At 42.8% G+C, this 17,054-nt stretch overlaps 1 protein-coding gene across 2 annotated transcripts in view; it reads right to left on the bottom strand.

Moving 5' to 3' along the window:
* PRDM6 (PR/SET domain 6) overlaps positions 1–17,054 on the bottom strand; it is a 127,295-nt gene that overhangs the window by 23,762 nt on the left and 86,479 nt on the right. For both annotated transcript variants that reach the window (XM_084780330.1, XM_084780329.1), the window contains exons 6-7: positions 15,860–16,202; positions 6,343–6,519 (exon numbers count right to left, since the gene is read on the bottom strand). In XM_084780330.1, the coding sequence (XP_084636456.1) occupies positions 6,343–6,519; positions 15,860–16,202 (520 nt within the window). The remainder of the gene's footprint in view (positions 1–6,342; positions 6,520–15,859; positions 16,203–17,054) is intronic.

The raw sequence follows: 17,054 nt of genomic DNA on the forward strand, positions 1-17,054 counted from the left end.
AATTGATGACAAATAGAATTTCACCTGCTGCTAATTTAAACCCCAGAATTCTACTCCCCTGAGCAACGCCAGCCAGAAAGCTGATCATCTCCGAATTTGGAAACTCGTGGAAGCACTGCCTTGGTATTCACGGACTATGAGGATAAAGGTGGGGGATGGGAGCCGGGGGAAGGGGTGAGGTGGGAGGTTATAGTTATAAGGTGGCTGATTTTTTTTTTCTGCCACTAATTACAATGTCACAGCCCAAACACATCTAAGGATAAAATAATTTCTAAATCCAGAGTTTGTTGCAGTAAAAAATGGGATGACTCATAAAAACTGGGAATCAGGGTGCTGGGGTGGTTTAAGATGCTCAACCTTATAGGCAATATAGTATGTAATTATATATGTATATATATATATATATATATATATATATATGGGCCCGGGTATCTGAAAGAAGAAAGACACTTCAAGTGTCTCTACTTAAAAGAAAGACTGTAATCCAGAACCTGGGCCAGATCCTGTCCTCCACAGCTCCCACACTCTGCATGGTGGTTACTTAATCTACTAAAAATATAACACACATACAATCTTGTGGAAGCTCCAGTGTTTCTGTGGTTGTCATTCATGATTATGTGCACACACACACACACACACACACACACACACACACACACACACACACACACAATGGCAGAAGAAACCTGGAGAAAGCCTACACGGACAAGGGAGCCGCACATCCCACTATCTGAAAATCATTCCTCTTTCTTTCCTCCTCAGTAAATCATGTACAGAATTAGCTAGAGAAATAGAGCACATCCATTCAGTTTTGGAGATGCTCAACGGCCTGGGGCTGCTGGGAGGCTAGAATTTGGCTACACGATTTAAAGCAGTGGTTCTCAACTGTGACCCTGTGATACAGTTCCTCATGTTGTGGTGACCTCCAACCAGAAAATTATTTTCGTTGCGACTTCATAACTGTAATTCTGCTACTGTTGGGAATTGTAACGTAAATACCTTTTGGAGATAGAGGTTTGCCAGAGGGTCACTCCCCACAGGTTGAAAACCACCGCTTTAAGCTTTCCAGGCTCCGGTACCAGCTGAGTGTGTCAGGATGAAGAAGTTGTGTTCCTTTGATTGTCTTTCAGGGAATATTTTTAGCAGCCCGCTCCACTGTTAAAAACTGCACGGTGATCTTGACAAATGTATAATGTCAGCTTTAATGTATCAGACCTATCAGCTCAATGAAAATAACTCAGAAGTATTGATCACCTAATGATTTTTGGTGTATTCATTAACGTCCACGGGCAGCTCATCCCCTCTCCAGAGCTCCTGGAGTGCTGATGACACGTTAGCGAACTGCTGATTGTTTATTAGAAAACTGATTAGTTACTGGATTAGTGTGTTAAAATATACTACCTTTCACGACTTGACAAACTTTCAAATTATTATATTTCTTTTTTTAATTTTGAAGCCATAGGATCAATTCCAAGGAGAGTAAAAATGGCTTGAACAATTATGAGGAATGACAATTTACCTGGCTGTGCCTTCACCCTTCTCAATCTGTTTATTAAAATGTGAAGAATTCATGCACAGAAGCCTGGTGCCTTGCGTAAGGCTGGAGTCTGTAGCTCTGTGTGATCCTCAAAATTTCCACACTGGATGAAGTCAGCGAGAGAAGAGTCATATTCTTCTCCAGGGTTTGCCTAAGTGGCTCAGTGAGATTTCTGTGCATAGAGCAATCTGTTACAATTATCAGAAAAATTTCCCCCATCATACGTTGTGTTCCAGAGGATCACTCCTTTGCAAACAAAGATCATGTCTAGTCCCATCTTTTCACCAAAAAGGAGAAAAATAACATGCAGACATGGAGAAATTACTTGAATTTAGATTCTACCCCAAGGATTTCCTTCCTCTTGGGAAATATAGATTATTAGACATAATATCTATGTGGGTTGTGAATGATATGGATTTGTATAGTTGAGGAATTAAAGACATGTGGATATAAGAACATATATTTAAAAAACAAGGTTGGAGTTTCCATTTTATATCCATTGTCCATCCAACTCTAGATGAGAAATCTCTACAAAATATTCTCACAGTTCTAGGGAACTCATCAGAAAGACCTACTCCCATCAAGTACCTTGGTTCTGGGAGGCCAGAGCAGGGCTTCAGCTGTGCTGTCATTTAACCCTGAATTGCAATCGTGTGCCTTCCCTTCTTGGCACGGGCACTGATGTCACAGCCTTGAAGGGAACATCCCAGACACATACATGTGGAAAGTCTTCCAAACGCTTCAGCGAACAGAAAGTTCCCAACTTCCTACAGGCATGAGAGTCTGAGTCAGCTTTGGTTTCCCTTTTCAGTTTGACATCCTTCTTTTGGGACGGTGGTGGTTGATTGGAGGATATGAGTTGAAATATCACAAAATGATGTCAAGTTCTATTACTCAGTAAACCTGCAAGAATCTTTGTGTATCTGCCATGTGCCGTAAAATACTTCAACTGGATCGCACTGCCATGTGCCGTAAAATATTTCAACTGGATTGTACATGGTAAACACTTGATGTGTATTTTCAGACTTGCTTTGATTTTTGTGTAGGTCCTGCTTAACTCTTGGATGTACTTTAGAATTTTCTCTTGTTTCCTTGTTCTGAGCCAAACTTCTTTTATTGAAGGCGCGGTGGAGCTGGGTCTCCTAGGGCGAGTGCAGCTTTTGAGGTCAGATAGGCCCTCTATCACAAACGTTGGGATAGCACATTTAATACAAGACTGGGAGACATGGGTCCTCATTGCTGGCCCCTCCAACGTCTTCACCACCTTCCCTTCCTGCAATACAGCACCTCGCCATTTCTGTTATGGGAAATGACTTCTTGCGCCTGTCCCTTGTTTCCCACAACTCCAGTCTCACACACCAAACTAGAAGCCATAGAATTGGATACAGTCCTTCTTCGGTTTGCTTTCTTATGGCATGCTTTACCTTAGAAATTCCAAGTCTTCAGCCTAGGTTCCCTGTTGACAGGCTCGGGGTGTACCTAGAATTTAGGTTATAGGTTCTTCCCAGTGCGGAGGAGGGGTGTTCCAGCTAATCAGATGTGAGGCAGAGCCTGCAGGAACTCTAGCTTTAGTCTGGCCACCTTGGGAGGCCAGCTGTCTCCATGTCCTTCCAGCCAAGTTCTGAGGGGCAGAGGTAAGAAGGAGGGAAGGAAGGAAGGAAGGAAGGAAGGAAGGAAGGAAGGAAGGAAGGAAGAAGGGCTTTCCCAGGCCCAGCAAGCTCAGTCTCCGCTCACCCTGGAGAGTCTGAGAAGACCTCTTGGATCAAGGGGACAACTAGAGTCACTTGGGTCATCTACTTGGAAGTCGCCTTGGGCTTACAGTTTAGGTCTGTGTGTCTTTACAAGATTCTTTTCAACCTCTGCAACATTGTTTAAGCCAATGCCCATTAGTCGAAGTAGTAAAATTAACTGTGGTGGTGAAACCATTTTTATTGACTAATCTGCAACAAAAAGGGTTTTTTTGTAATGTTTGTTTTATAAGCTTGTAAAAGGATATCTTCATAATATTTACAAACGTCCATGGGTTGGATATCCATGGGCTGGGCTAGAAGATTCTCGAGCTCCCTTGTGGTAGTACAACCCTGAAAGAACGTGTATATACTAAGGGATTTAGCTTTCCATTTCCTAGAAAATGTTTAGATCTTGCACTTTCAAAATAAGCATACACTCAGCTCTCCTCTGGGCCTATATATTTGATCATTTTAAATACCCCCCAAATACAATGGCATATAGCTATGCTAAAACCAAGATGAAACCAGACTAAAACAGCCAGCTAGAATGTTGTCCCAACAACCTGGGATACCTCAGGATCTTTTGTTCAGTTGTTTTCTCCAACATGAAAGCAGGCATGAACAAAAGAACAATCCTGTTGCAAAGGGGGGAAAATACAACCGCTAAAGCACCCCGAATGAATATTAATTTGATGAATTTAAAATTAAGTTAAGATGGCAACTCTATTGGAAACATGACAAAAACAGGATGTTAAAGAAAAAAATTGAGTGGAGTCAACGAGGTTACACATAAGTAACACCTTAACATTAATAGAAATCTATTTCCCGTCTTGACCCTGAAACCACTTCAATTAATTACTAAAATCTATTTACACTGCAACAAGATAAAAATCAATCTGATTCCTGGCACTGAATCCATTTGGCTACCCTCTCTAATACAAGGTTCCCCAGGCCTCCCAAGCTCTCTGAGTGGCACTGTTACCTCCTACATCTAGAACAGTGGCAGAGCTAGAATCTGCAACCCCTTAGGAATCAGGCCTGAGTGTGATGACAACGTCCATGAGGCAGGTCACAAGCACCCAAGACAAGGAATGTTTAAGATAGGGACCAGCCGACTGGCCTTTCTCTAGGTTGGAGAAAGGTGGCCTCATCAGACTATTGCAGCTTGAGTTTAGGCATCATCCTCTCCCCCTTGAAAGCCAGAAGACTTTACGTAGTAAACAAGCACGCAGACAAAAATCAGCACCATTTTTACTATTAATATAACCAATTAAACCATGAAGGAACATAGCTAACAATGATGGAGTAGCTGGAAAGATGGCTCTGCAAGTCAAAGTGCTTGCCACCAAGACTGACAACCTGAATTTGATCCTCAGGAACCACGTGGTAGAAGAAATGAACCAATTCCTACAAGTTGTCTTCTGATCTCTACACATGCACCATGACACATACATGCCCACACAGACACACAGACACAGACACACACACACACACACACACACACACACACACACACACACAATTAATTAATCAATTAATATGTTTAAAAGGATGGTAGATAGAGGTCAAAGACAATAGCCTTTTATGAGACCCTCCCTCTGTTACAGACCAGTGAGGTAGGCAGGTCCCAAACCAACAGGACACTATTACCATGAGCTATGCCTGGTCTCAGCCTGAGCACAGAATGGGAAACTTCTTGACTGAGACTGAGCAAAGAGTTTAGTCTCCTACAGCCAGAATCACTTCCTTTCCTGCTTGAGCTTGTTCAACAGGGCGTGACTATAACTGGACATATGTGTTTTTAAATTTTCTTCCACAAGTAGGGAAAGTGAGCACAGCAAATGAGTAGAAAGTGAAGGCACCAAGAGAAAAGAGTTCATCAGTCTAAACCTTCTGAGCCCACCAGACTGATATGCACAGGATCCAATCCTTTCCCTGCTGTTTAGACTACAGGAAATAGCCACTTCTCCTTTGTATGCCCATCAAACTCCTACTGATCCTTTAATATACGTGCTAAGCATTGTATCCCACACAGATTTGATGATCAATTTCTTTGATACTCCTCAACATTGTATATACACATCTTGTTATACTTTTCATCCCATGTTATAATATTGATTGATTTTCCCCCTTAGAATGGGAGGTCTTCAAAGTTAAGATGAAAAGGGGCTGGGTCTAATTCATTTTTCATTCCATTGCACCTAGCAGGGTGACCAATGCAAAAGCAGTCAGTTATCTTTATTATATAAACACATATGAGTGGATAGACAGATGGATGTATGGAGGTATGTATGTATGTATGTATGTATGTATGTATGGATGGATGGATGGATGGATAGATGGATGGATGGATGGATAGATGGATGAATGGGCCATTTTGCACATTTTGCATAGTTCAAATGTCTGTTGCTTTGCTGAGTGGACTATATGTTGAAAAACAATCTTGTACAAATGTCCTTAGCCACATTCTTTGTATGCTTAAAAAGTCAATATGCCCTTGTTTTTGTTTTAATTTTCATCAGCCTGATGATTTTAAGCTCCAAAGTGTGTGCTAAAGAGCCACAGGTTGTCTACTATGATAGGCTCATACTCTGATAAATGAGAAGAAACAGTCACTAGAATCCTGAAGGGTTCACCTACTCCAAGAGGATTGTTCAAGCATCCTAAGCTATGACCATTCTCCTCATAGTTATGGGAGCTTATGGGTGGCCATGGGATCTTGGCATAGCTCCTAAACAGAATTCAGATGCACAGACCCACAGGAATTGGGAAGACTACTAAAGTTAGTTTCTCATACTTCCTTACTTTACTGACAAGAAAACAGGTCCAACAGTCATCTCATGTCTGAGATTGCAACCTTTGAGCCCAGACCACTGTGTAGCTTTCCTGAGTTTATTTTCCAAATGTCAGCTACAAAACCCCAAAGAACCTCTTATAGCCCAGACTCTGACCTTGTAGACCTGACTTGGTAGAGCAGCTTTCTCTACCAGGTGGGCTGAGCTGGGCAAGGTGTGCCCACGTATCTACCAGTTCCCAAGATAAGAAAAAGATGGTGGACAATTGGCTACTACTTACTTGAAAGGCTTTTCTCCAGTGTGGGTCCGGATGTGGTTGTTGAGGGTGGTGGCCCCTGCAAAGGCACGTCCACAGTAGCCACACTTGAAAGGCCGGTCACTGGAGTGAGTGACCACGTGGTTCCTCAGTTCTGATGGCTGGGAAAAGGACTGGGAGCAGTGGCCACACTGGTAGGGTCTGAAAGAAAGAGAGAGTGACTGGTCATGGTTTCCTGTGTCAGTCAGCATGTGAGGAAAGGGGCTGTGACTTTGGTGACACTCAACACTCTTTAAAGACTGGGCTTAGAGCGTTGGCTGCTGAGTTCCATGACTTGTTGCCACAGGAACAAAATTCACAGAGCTGATGAGACACATAAACTTATAGAGGAGCATTCCCTTCCTGTCTTAATCAAACTGTTTCAAGAACAGCCATTTGATCATCTTGATCTCCTCACTGGCAAATACATGCATATTTCTGTAAGCTTTACAGAGGTAAGCATAATTAAGCCAAACAGTGCAAAAGAAAATACATAATTGTCTTTTATAGTCCCATAGTATCCTTTACTTTTCAAAGTGCTTTAAAAGCAATTATTAGTTTAATCTTTACAGTAATCCTCTGAGTGGGACAGGGAAAGCAGTTGCTATCATCACGGTTTTGGCACGGACAACTGAGGACAAACTGTCCTCAAAGGATGTAAGCCATTGATGCCAAGGTCATCATCGGGTGTTTGAACCTTATTCCAAGTGTCAGAGAAATATGTGGGCAAGTGGCCAAGTTGCATGCACACTTTAATAAATACTAAACTGCCCTGGGGTCTACCCAAGATGAACCCAGACCTGTGCCAGATGTATCTCTTTGAAAAAGAAAGCCTGACTTCTCACCTACCCTAAATATACATCCACTGAGTCCTGTTCTTCTTCTTCTTCTTTTTGTTTTAATGTGTATGCTGAGTGTCTCCATGTATGGAAAGGCACATGTGCATCTGCTGCACATGGAGGCCAGAAGAGGGCGTTGGATCTCTTGGAACCTGAATTATAGAGGTTGTGAGCTGCCTCGTGGCTGCTGGGAGCCAAACCCAGTTCTCTGCAAAGGCAGCAAGTGCTCTTAACCACTGAGCCATCCCTCTGGCCCCGTGAGTCTTGTTCTTGAATCTTACCTCCTCTGCTGAATCTGACTTAAGGGAGCAAGAAATGACAAATGTCACAGTGCTTTCAGGGAGGTGACTGACTGCGAGGCAAAAGCCAGTGCGGGGGTGGGGTGGGGGGGGTGGGGGGGGAGAGTTGTGACAAATACCTAATAATTAGCAAGATTATCAGCGCACACTCTTCCTAGCTCAGGAGAAATAAATCAATTTCGGGTTTTCATAAAACAGATTACAATTCTGTCTTCTCTCCCAGAGTCTGTCTGCTTACTCAAGCAGAATCCAGTGAGTGACAGGAAACCAGAGGGTTGTCCCCTCTTCAAGGCTATTTCAAAACATCCCTCGACAGGGCTCTAATTTGTTTATCAAATCTTTTTGTTCAGGAAATTAATAATCTGCCTTGAAGGATCTTCACTGCGCTCACTAAGCCCTGGTTTGCAGCCCAGACATTGTTGGCTGTGTTTAGAAACCTAATGGTGAAGACAGACTTAATTGCTGTACCTTTAACAAACACAGAAGCTTCAGTGACCAGACACCAAGTTGAGGGTTGGGAGACAATGGTGGCCGAGCATGTACAGCAATTCAATTAAGTGCAAAATAAAGTGTACCCTCTCATTTGTCAACTGAAGTGCTTAATTGTGGCTACTTGCCTCACTGAACACAAATACTATTATTTTACCAGGCTTCAGAACCCTGAGCACTGATTGTAGAATTTTTTAGCTTGATTAATAGTCCAGCATTGGTCAATAACTCAATACTATACAATTTTAATTACTTACATTTAGAAATCTATCTAACTGCTCTCAAACAGGTTTCAAAGAAAAACACAAGAGTCCTTGGAAAGGAGTTTATCAATCTTGACAAATTACACATGAATTTTATTATAATTATAAAATAATGCTTTGAAAGCCATTAAAATTGCCTACAGAGGAAAATATCCTCCTTGCAAATCTATTCTTGGCAGTAAATGTTGACCTTAAAAAGAGTTCTCAAAAAATAGTTCTCTTGGGATGAAATTTTTTACATGCTATTGAGGATCATAAACAAAATAATATATTAATATATGCTATATTCACTGACAATTGATTTTTCTAATAGTGAAGGGACCATTAACATTTATTAGCCTCTGGTTATCTATTTTTAATAGCTATCACTATAAACAATAAGCCACTAAATAAAACCAATTAATCTTTTCCTTTTTTTTCCCTAACCCTTCTGTCAAAAGTTGGGGTGATTTATTTCCTGCAGTCAGAAGTCAATCCATCCTTTTTATGCTAATAGTCACATGGTGGCAAAGATTCAGAGAGCAGATGTGAGAAGCGGATGTTGAATGCTGTCATCAAGGGAAAAGGGGTAAAACCTTAGAGCATCATTTCTTCCCAGGATCAGCCAGAGAACATTCGCCTGAGATACAGTGGCCTCTGTGGAACAGTCTTTGAAAGTTATCGTTTGAGGTGTGTGTGTGTTCATGCGCACATGAGTACAGATGGATACCGGTGACTGGCACCAAATCCCCTGGAGCTGGGGTTACAGTCAGTTGTCAGCTATCCAATATGGGTGCTGGGAACCAAATTTGGGGTCCTCTGGAGGAGCGAGCAGCCTTAACCACTGAGCCATTTCCACAGCTACTATGGCACCATTTTAAAAAGCATGTGGAATACAGTTTGGCCAAACAGGAGTGCCTGGAACAGGAGAGGTGAGTCTGCTTCAGCCTCGGGTTCTAATCAACCACGGGATGTGGGCAGGTCCTCAACTTCACTGACCTCTGTTTTCACATTCGCCCTTTCATACACCGTCATATTTCTCTCCTGCTTTGGGGACAATGACCAATGTTTCCCAAGGAGGCTCGTAAGTCATAGCATCACAGTGTGGCATTGTGCAATGCCACCTTGCATCACGGATGCAGCTAGCTCCCACACATGAAGCACTTGTTCTTCCTTCCTTCTCCATCCCTGTCCCCACCCCCCTCCCCCGTCGCCCCATATACACTCTAAAATACGGACAATCCCAATGCTTAGGCAAAATCTTGGGAATTTTTAATAACACAAAAATCATCTATCAAAACGTAGTTATCAACCTTGCTTTAGTAAATTTCTCAAGGCACAGTTACACCCTTTCACTCTTAGGTACCACACAGTGATTTCAGGGCATTTTCTGACATTCCTCTTGGCAGAGCCTGATTCTTTTAATAAGCGGATTTGGATTTTAAGTGAGTTCTTGTTACTGTAACAGACTCTCTCAGAAACATATGGAAAGTCTATTGAATTATAAATATAAAAGTTGTGCCTGGGCTACACTGCAAGACCTTGTCTCAAATAAAAAACAAGCAAGCAATCACAAAAGATCTGGGAGTAGTGGCGCACAGCTTCCCTTGAGAGACAGAGGCAGGCCGAGCTCTGTGAGTTCTGGGCTGATCTGCTCTTCGTGCTGAGTTCCAGGATATCCAAAGGAAACAAGAACCCGTGGAAGGTTCATAGTTAGCAGATGATGTTCTCTTAGGCTTTATGTTCTTGTGTTCTCAGAGTTTCCTTTTAAAAAGGAGTAAAAGAGGTCAGACCTGACATTACGGGCCCACGAGTTTTAGGAGACTGCTACAGGAGGATTGTAAATTCAAGATCTACCCTTGCTACAGAGCAAGTTCAAGACCAGCATGGTCAACTTATGTGAGACACTACCTTTTAAAAACAATCAACTGGCTGAGAACACGAAGGAGTGGTAGGGTACCTCCCCCCCCCCTTAGTTCCCAATACTCGGAGGAGAGGGAGAAAAATGATCCAAAAGTAATTTAAAAACTGATTGTAGTTAAGGATTTGAATACAGATATGGGAATACATAAAAAACAGGAACAAGTGGTAATGATGCCTAGAAATTATCTTGAGAAATTACAGTTTCATTTGAGACTGGCCACGGGAGTTTAGGGTATGGGTGCATCTTTCTAAAGCATGTCCTATCTCTCAAGTCACAACAGCAATTTCAGAACACAGAGTGAGTGCTCATTACCAACATTTCCCTTAAAATTGGCACATGCGCAGGGAAGAGGGGTTGTTTGTGTACATGTGTGTGCATGTGGTAGCCTCAGGACACAGGTGCTGTTCCTCAGGAGCCACCCATCTTTTCTTTTTTGAGACAGCCTGTCACTGGTACCCAAGACTCACTGATCTGGAGAGGCTTGCTGGTCAGTGAGCTCCAAGAATCCTTTGGTCTTTGCCTTCCCAGTACTAAGATATTAGTGTGTGCCACCATGTCCAGCTTTTTATGTGGATGCTAATGATGGGATACAGGGTCCTCATAACTACATGGCAAGCACTTAATACCCAAACCCCAGCACCCCTATTCATTTTCCAGAGTCTAGCAAGAAGATAAGGTTAAAGTTATCAAACTTTTGGATAGACTAAAAGTTGCATCTTTGTTTGATGTGTCAGACCAGAAAAGCACATATGGATAGACATCCGTGGGTGTTGTGCTGCACTGGGTCCAGGATCTTACATCATTGCATTTGGGAAGCATATTTCAAAAGCACTCATCATGTGCCTATAGCTCCCCCTACATCCCACCCCCACCCCCGTTTTCAAAGCAAACCCAAAGAATGCCATCTCATGCTGCACAGTTCTGTGGGGCTGGGTGCTGCTTTGGATCCAAAGCAGGGAATTCAGCAGTGCAGACTGTCTAAATTTGCATGGATGGATACAGGGCAGTGAGCTCCAAAGAGCAGCCGAGCATTTGAAAAGCGTCTAGTGCAACTGAGACACTGATGGGTTACTCCCCTTGATTTCCATCAACCAAGACTGAAATGGCTTCATGTGGTTAGTTCCAATATGGGGAAACTCGAGCTTTGTGAAAAACCAGAAAGTGCTCCATGCACATCTACGAAATAACTGAGGAGCGGACAAAGTGTGGGTGGATTTGCTTAGCGAATCAACGCTGGTAGATTTTTAAGCAGAAAGAACACAGTAAGACTGTTCCGTTCACCTCCTAACAATCTCTGTCACTGGTAGCTCCTCTGCCAAAGATTACGCCAGTAAAATGTGCAGTTCATTTGCTCTGAGTCTGTAATTGGTTTGGTGTACATAGGAAAAGGATGAAACACTTAACAAAATTAAGTGTGGTTTGGTTTAAAATTATTAATCATCCTTTGATTTTTCTTTTATAGCATGAAAAACCTTCCAGGATGAAAGTTGTTCACTTGGGGCTACACCCTCTCCTTGCTCCGTGACAGGCAGCCCAAGCACTCATCTTGCACGTTTTCGAAGGGGCCCTATTTAAGTTGCTGCCGGCTGGATGGAGAAAGAGACAATCTCTGTATAAGAAGAGTGAGAGGAGCGTCAGAAATGTTCAACCAAAGAGTCCACAGGACACTAAAAAGGAGAAAGAAGATAACTTTTGCCCTTTCGAAGCAAGGGGCAGATTTCACGAACATGACCCCTTCTGAGGCACTATGATAGTGACCTCCACGCTCGCTCCACCAGACGGAGCCTTTGAAACTCACTTTCCCCATCTAGCGCCATCCTTTTCAATTACAATCAATGACACTTCAACACAATTGTGAACAGCTGATGGGGTGCCCGGGGGGGCTAAAGGCGTACTTTCTCCCATGTGGCACAATCAAAAGGGAGAAAGATTTTTTTTTTAAAGAAAAGGGTGGGGTGTGGTGTGTGGGGAGGTGAGATATAGAAAAAGTGGCTTAAAATAAAGATACATGTTATAAATAGATTTTCTGTGAAAACACGACCATTTAGAAAAACTCAACTGTGATCAAAAGCTTTGCTCATACATTTCTGGAACTCCCTCCCTCCCAACCCAATTGAATGTTTCTGCAGCAGAAACAAAGAAGAGAAAGGGGCTATCTACCTCCTGGGCCCAACAAAAGTAAGTCAAGTTGCCCTGGCTCAGGCAGTAAGTTTATATAGAATCTCAGATGCTTACAAACTCGGTAAAGAGAATTTCGGTTGATCAACACCCCGACAGCTTCTTCCCTTTGGATCACACAGGGGTACAGGGCTTGGGGGTGGGGGTGGGCGTTGGCAGGCTGAGAAAAGAATGAAGATGTGGCGAATCTGTTGGCTTAATATCAAGGGGGGGGGGTAATTCTTGGATCTGTTTATCATTTGTTCCGATTTCTATTTTGCTAGCTCAAATTCCATTTTCTCCTGCATTCACTGTGTAAGTCAGAGATGAGAAATGAGGAGGATCTCCACAGATCTCTCCTTTATACTATAGGATGACACCTCACATGAAAAGGATCACAGATAAAGAGCAAACATTCTCTTTGATGAAAATTCAAATGTCTCATGTTTCATAACGAGATACTCCGTAGACTGAAAAAGCTCTTGGACCTTCAATTGGGGGCCCTGTTCCAAATTTGGACCCGTTTACCTTCTGACTTTGTCCTCTGGTCTCTCTTACCCGTGGGATTTTCCTGAGTTTTCCAGGAGAGAAGCCATGGTTTCTGTTAAACTATTTTACTATTCAGTTGGCCCTCCTTCTATGTAGGTCTCCAATCAACAAAGGGAACCAATTAGAGATAGAAAACTACTCAAAAAAAAAAAAAAAGTAGCGTGCCTACATGGGACATGTAGACTTTGTCAGTATTCCTAAACAATACAGAATAAAAGTTCTTTACATGGTATTTACAACTGTTTGGGATATTTTAGAAGTGATTTAAAGATAATTTAGAGCATACATGAAATGTCTGTATAGGTTATCTGCAATTTCCACATCATTTTATGTAAGGAATTTGAGCATGGATTTTGATATTTGTTGGGGTTCTACACAGGTATGAGGGACATCTGGCTATGGACGAGTAAATATAAACTGGCAAAGACAAACTCCCAACTCACTGGGAAGCTAGTTACCACAGAATAGATGCATATTTAGCAGAGGTGTGCTTCCACACACATAAAGTTGCTAAACTTAGCAACCATCGTGAACAAATGTGATGTCCGTATCACATTTGTGGAGTTCTGGACATTTCTTCTATTTAGCTTTTCCTTGTGTGGTTAATGATGTTGAGGAGTGTCTCCCCATCTCCATACTATCTGCTATAAAGAGCCCATCTTGTGTTCTCAGACAGAAAAGAGCTGTGCAAGTCCTATAGGGTAAAAATAAATTACTCATCTAGAACGAAATTAATAGATCAAAGTGACTAGCTGTCTCCCTCTATTTCCTCTTCAAAAATCACCTCAGATTGATGATGTGCTTCATCTGTCCCCTCACTGCTATGAAAAGGCATTGTATGTATTACGTTGCCTATAAAGAGGCTGGCTTTCTTCAGGTCGCTTTAGCTTTAAGTTATTGATCCTTTAACGTATTAATGAATGACGTCAACTGCCTCTTGTGTCTTCAACAACAAAGCTCAGGGAAGAATCGGGAACCCACTTCCTAAGTAAGATGGCCTCACTCTGATCACCATCCTTGATTGTAAACACTTGACTGTAAAGCACTTCACCTCATCTAAGAGAGCCTCCCCCTGCTCCCCCCCCCCAACCCTGAGTGCTGAGTCACACAAACCTATCAGAATCTCGCACACAAGGAGGCTCATACCACCTGGGGATTTGCAAAGCACACTGAATTTGCTTGCAATAATCACTGACCATAACAACTACCCTAGACGTATTTTGTGCATGTAAGCCAACTGTTTAGATTGTTTTGGTAAATGAATTAAATTGTGGTACTAGTATTTTACAGGACAAACTTTTAGAGACATAAACCATCACACATGATTTTCTGGGTATAACTCGGGTCAGACAGGACAGGCCGTTTCAGTGCCTATTTACCATAAAGTATCTTCATTGCTTTTGTGACATTGAGCATGAACTCATACGACACTCAAAGACCCAGAAACTTTGACCTACTTTTAATTTTACTGCGCATAGTTAGTTACTGCGATTACAATAGTCTTTCTCTAATAATACACTGATAAACCTGAACTCATTTTTTTTTATAAGAAGATTTTAAATGTGTCTCAGAATGATTTGTAAGCTAAGAAAGACACATCGTGGTACTATACACATGCCTGCAAACTTTTAAGAAAAGCCTTTCTGCATGGGGGTTGGGGGGCTGCAGGGAATGGGAGGATTGGGGGGCCTGGGGGTTGGAGGTGCTGGACCACATTCTAATGTTTGAATCTCACCTCCGTAGCAAAGACTGCTGCCACACACCTAGACACAACTGCCTTAGCTCTAAAGTAAACGTTCCCATATTGATTAGTTCACAGTAATGCTTGAGGCTAAGCGAGCAGTTTCTAGAATGACATGAGTAAAAATGTGTACAGATGCAAATATGTATAAATATCCTGTGGCCCCCTCTACCACACCTCCACCCCCTTGTCCTTTACTTGAGTTTGTTAAGCGTGCTGCCCTGTGCTGCAGAGCTGTGAGGGGAGAGCTGACTATACTGTGAGCCGACTGTATACTGTGAGCCGAAGAGTCCTATGTCTTGTTTCCTCAAGGTTAATCAGTAACAAAATTAAGAAAACAGTTCAGGAATCTTCCTTTCATATGTCCAATCCTAGCTCCAAAAGCTCACTTTTGACTTGTATGTTCAAAGTGAACTTTTTCTAGGCTATTCCTGGATATTTTAGGCTTTATCAAGTTCTCATAGGACAGGAAGGAGAGAGAAAACACAAGCAGCCTTCCTATTGAATTAATCTGATCTTTGTCTTTTGCGCTCGCAGCTATCAAGACTGTCAAATAAACCAGTTTTGATTCATAAATAATAGTTCCATTATATCTACTGGGCCACTCGTCAGCGTACCTGAAATTTTAATTCACTTGTTCAGCTAAATTTCATCCTCAGTTCATGGCCATAAAATTCCGTATTGACAAACTTTCAAACCAACTTTGACTCTGAGGTATCTAGTCAACATTTTTCTTCTGTGTGGATATTAGTTTATTGAATAAGTGACATCTGTTTTCCTCCACATCACTAGCCGAGTGGGTATTTCCTTTTGACAGGTTTGTAGGATTTATGGGTTTGCATGCTCTGAAGAAAAATAGTACTAAGCAAAAAATTCCAATTCATTACCTCTTAGTACTTAATTAAGTTCATACTCACGGCACACTGGAGGTGAACTCTGAAAAGGCTGTGACAGCCGCCCGGCAGCCAGCTATATTATCTTTGGAAGACAGAGGGGATTCTGATTACCCTGACCTCATTTTCCACCCCTGATATTCATAAATGTTCCTTCTCTTTTGGTTCCTTTTAAACTCGGATGTAACCGTTTGGGCTGCGAAAGTGCAGATGCCTCTAGGCAGTCACCAACCTGTCCCTGTCCATGGAGCCTGCTCAAACAATGAAGGCACAGCTGAGGCCTAAAGTAACTCCAGCCTGCAGGAAGGCGTCTCTCCACTGCGGCTTTCCCCCACGAGGTGCCGCGGGAAGGCAAGCCCTGGGCCTCACCTGTCGGGGTTCTGCGTGCACACATGCATCTGCAGAAGGATGCGCTGCGTGAAAGTCTTAAAGCACTGCCCGCACTTCCAGAGGTGCCAGTCACTGAACTCTGAGTGCAGCTGGCTGGTGGAGGTGGGGCTCGCCAGGACCCGCTGATTCTTCACGTTGATTTGGTTAAATCCTGCCTCCATGGGCCCAGATTTATCCAAGAGGGAGAAATTCCTGCTGCAGGGAGTCTGTGGGAAAACCACGGAACGCTGCTGCCCGGAAGGGGAAAGCTTGCTGCTTTTGTTGAAGGGCTGCAGGGCGTCTTGTCGGCACATGGCTTCCATTACCGTGGAAGGGACGTTCACTAGAACAGTGAGAGTTTGACAAGGTCAGTTTCGTTAGCCCTTAAATAAACACAATACCACATACTTCAAAACATCCCTATAAACAAACATGTGAAGCTGTGGGGTTCTGGCCCCCAAATTCTCATAATAAGATCGTATGAGGGGGAAAATAAGGCTTATCACGCACTAATAAGTCAACCCACAGCAGTTTATTAAGCAGCTAGGACTGGTGTTGTATGGCTTTTGCCTTCAACACGCACACAATTGTGGTTTGAGACATATGGACCGCCACACTGAACCCTGCTTAGAGACCTCCAGATAGGAGAGACAGAGGGGAGAAGAGGGTGCCCAGAAATGGGTAGATACCATTAGGTAGGGAATGCCAAGGCCTCCCACCAGGCCTTTCCAGAATAGGGCAGGTATTTATTTACCATGGAGCGGAATAAAGAGCTAAGAGGAGGAGAACAATCCAGAAACAGAAGCCTGGCGGGTTAGCGAACAGCCAGGGAGATAGGATACTCCAACACGTGTGGACCTCAGAGTGCGCTGAATTTACTTTTAAAATTATTTAAGGCCTGGGTAACAGGCACAGGCTGGTTTTGAAAGAGGAGGATAAAACCACTCAGATTTCAGGAAGGGGCTTGGAGAGAGGACCGATTGACAGATGGATACAGGAAGGGGGAGGCAGCAGCTGTGATGCTTGAACCTGAGGCTTGGAAATTAGGATGGTCTAGGGGGGTCTCATCTTGACTCTGGCTTTCATTAAAGACAGCGATTATAGGCAACTTACTCAACCCTTTGTGCCCTGTTTCCCCTTAGGTAAACTACAGACAGTGGTAGCAATACCTGTAAAAAAAAAAAATAGCCATATG

The sequence above is a fragment of the Acomys minous genome (assembly GCF_964271855.1).
Source record: "Acomys minous genome assembly, chromosome: 4".
NCBI classification, from domain to species: domain Eukaryota; kingdom Metazoa; phylum Chordata; class Mammalia; order Rodentia; family Muridae; genus Acomys; species Acomys minous.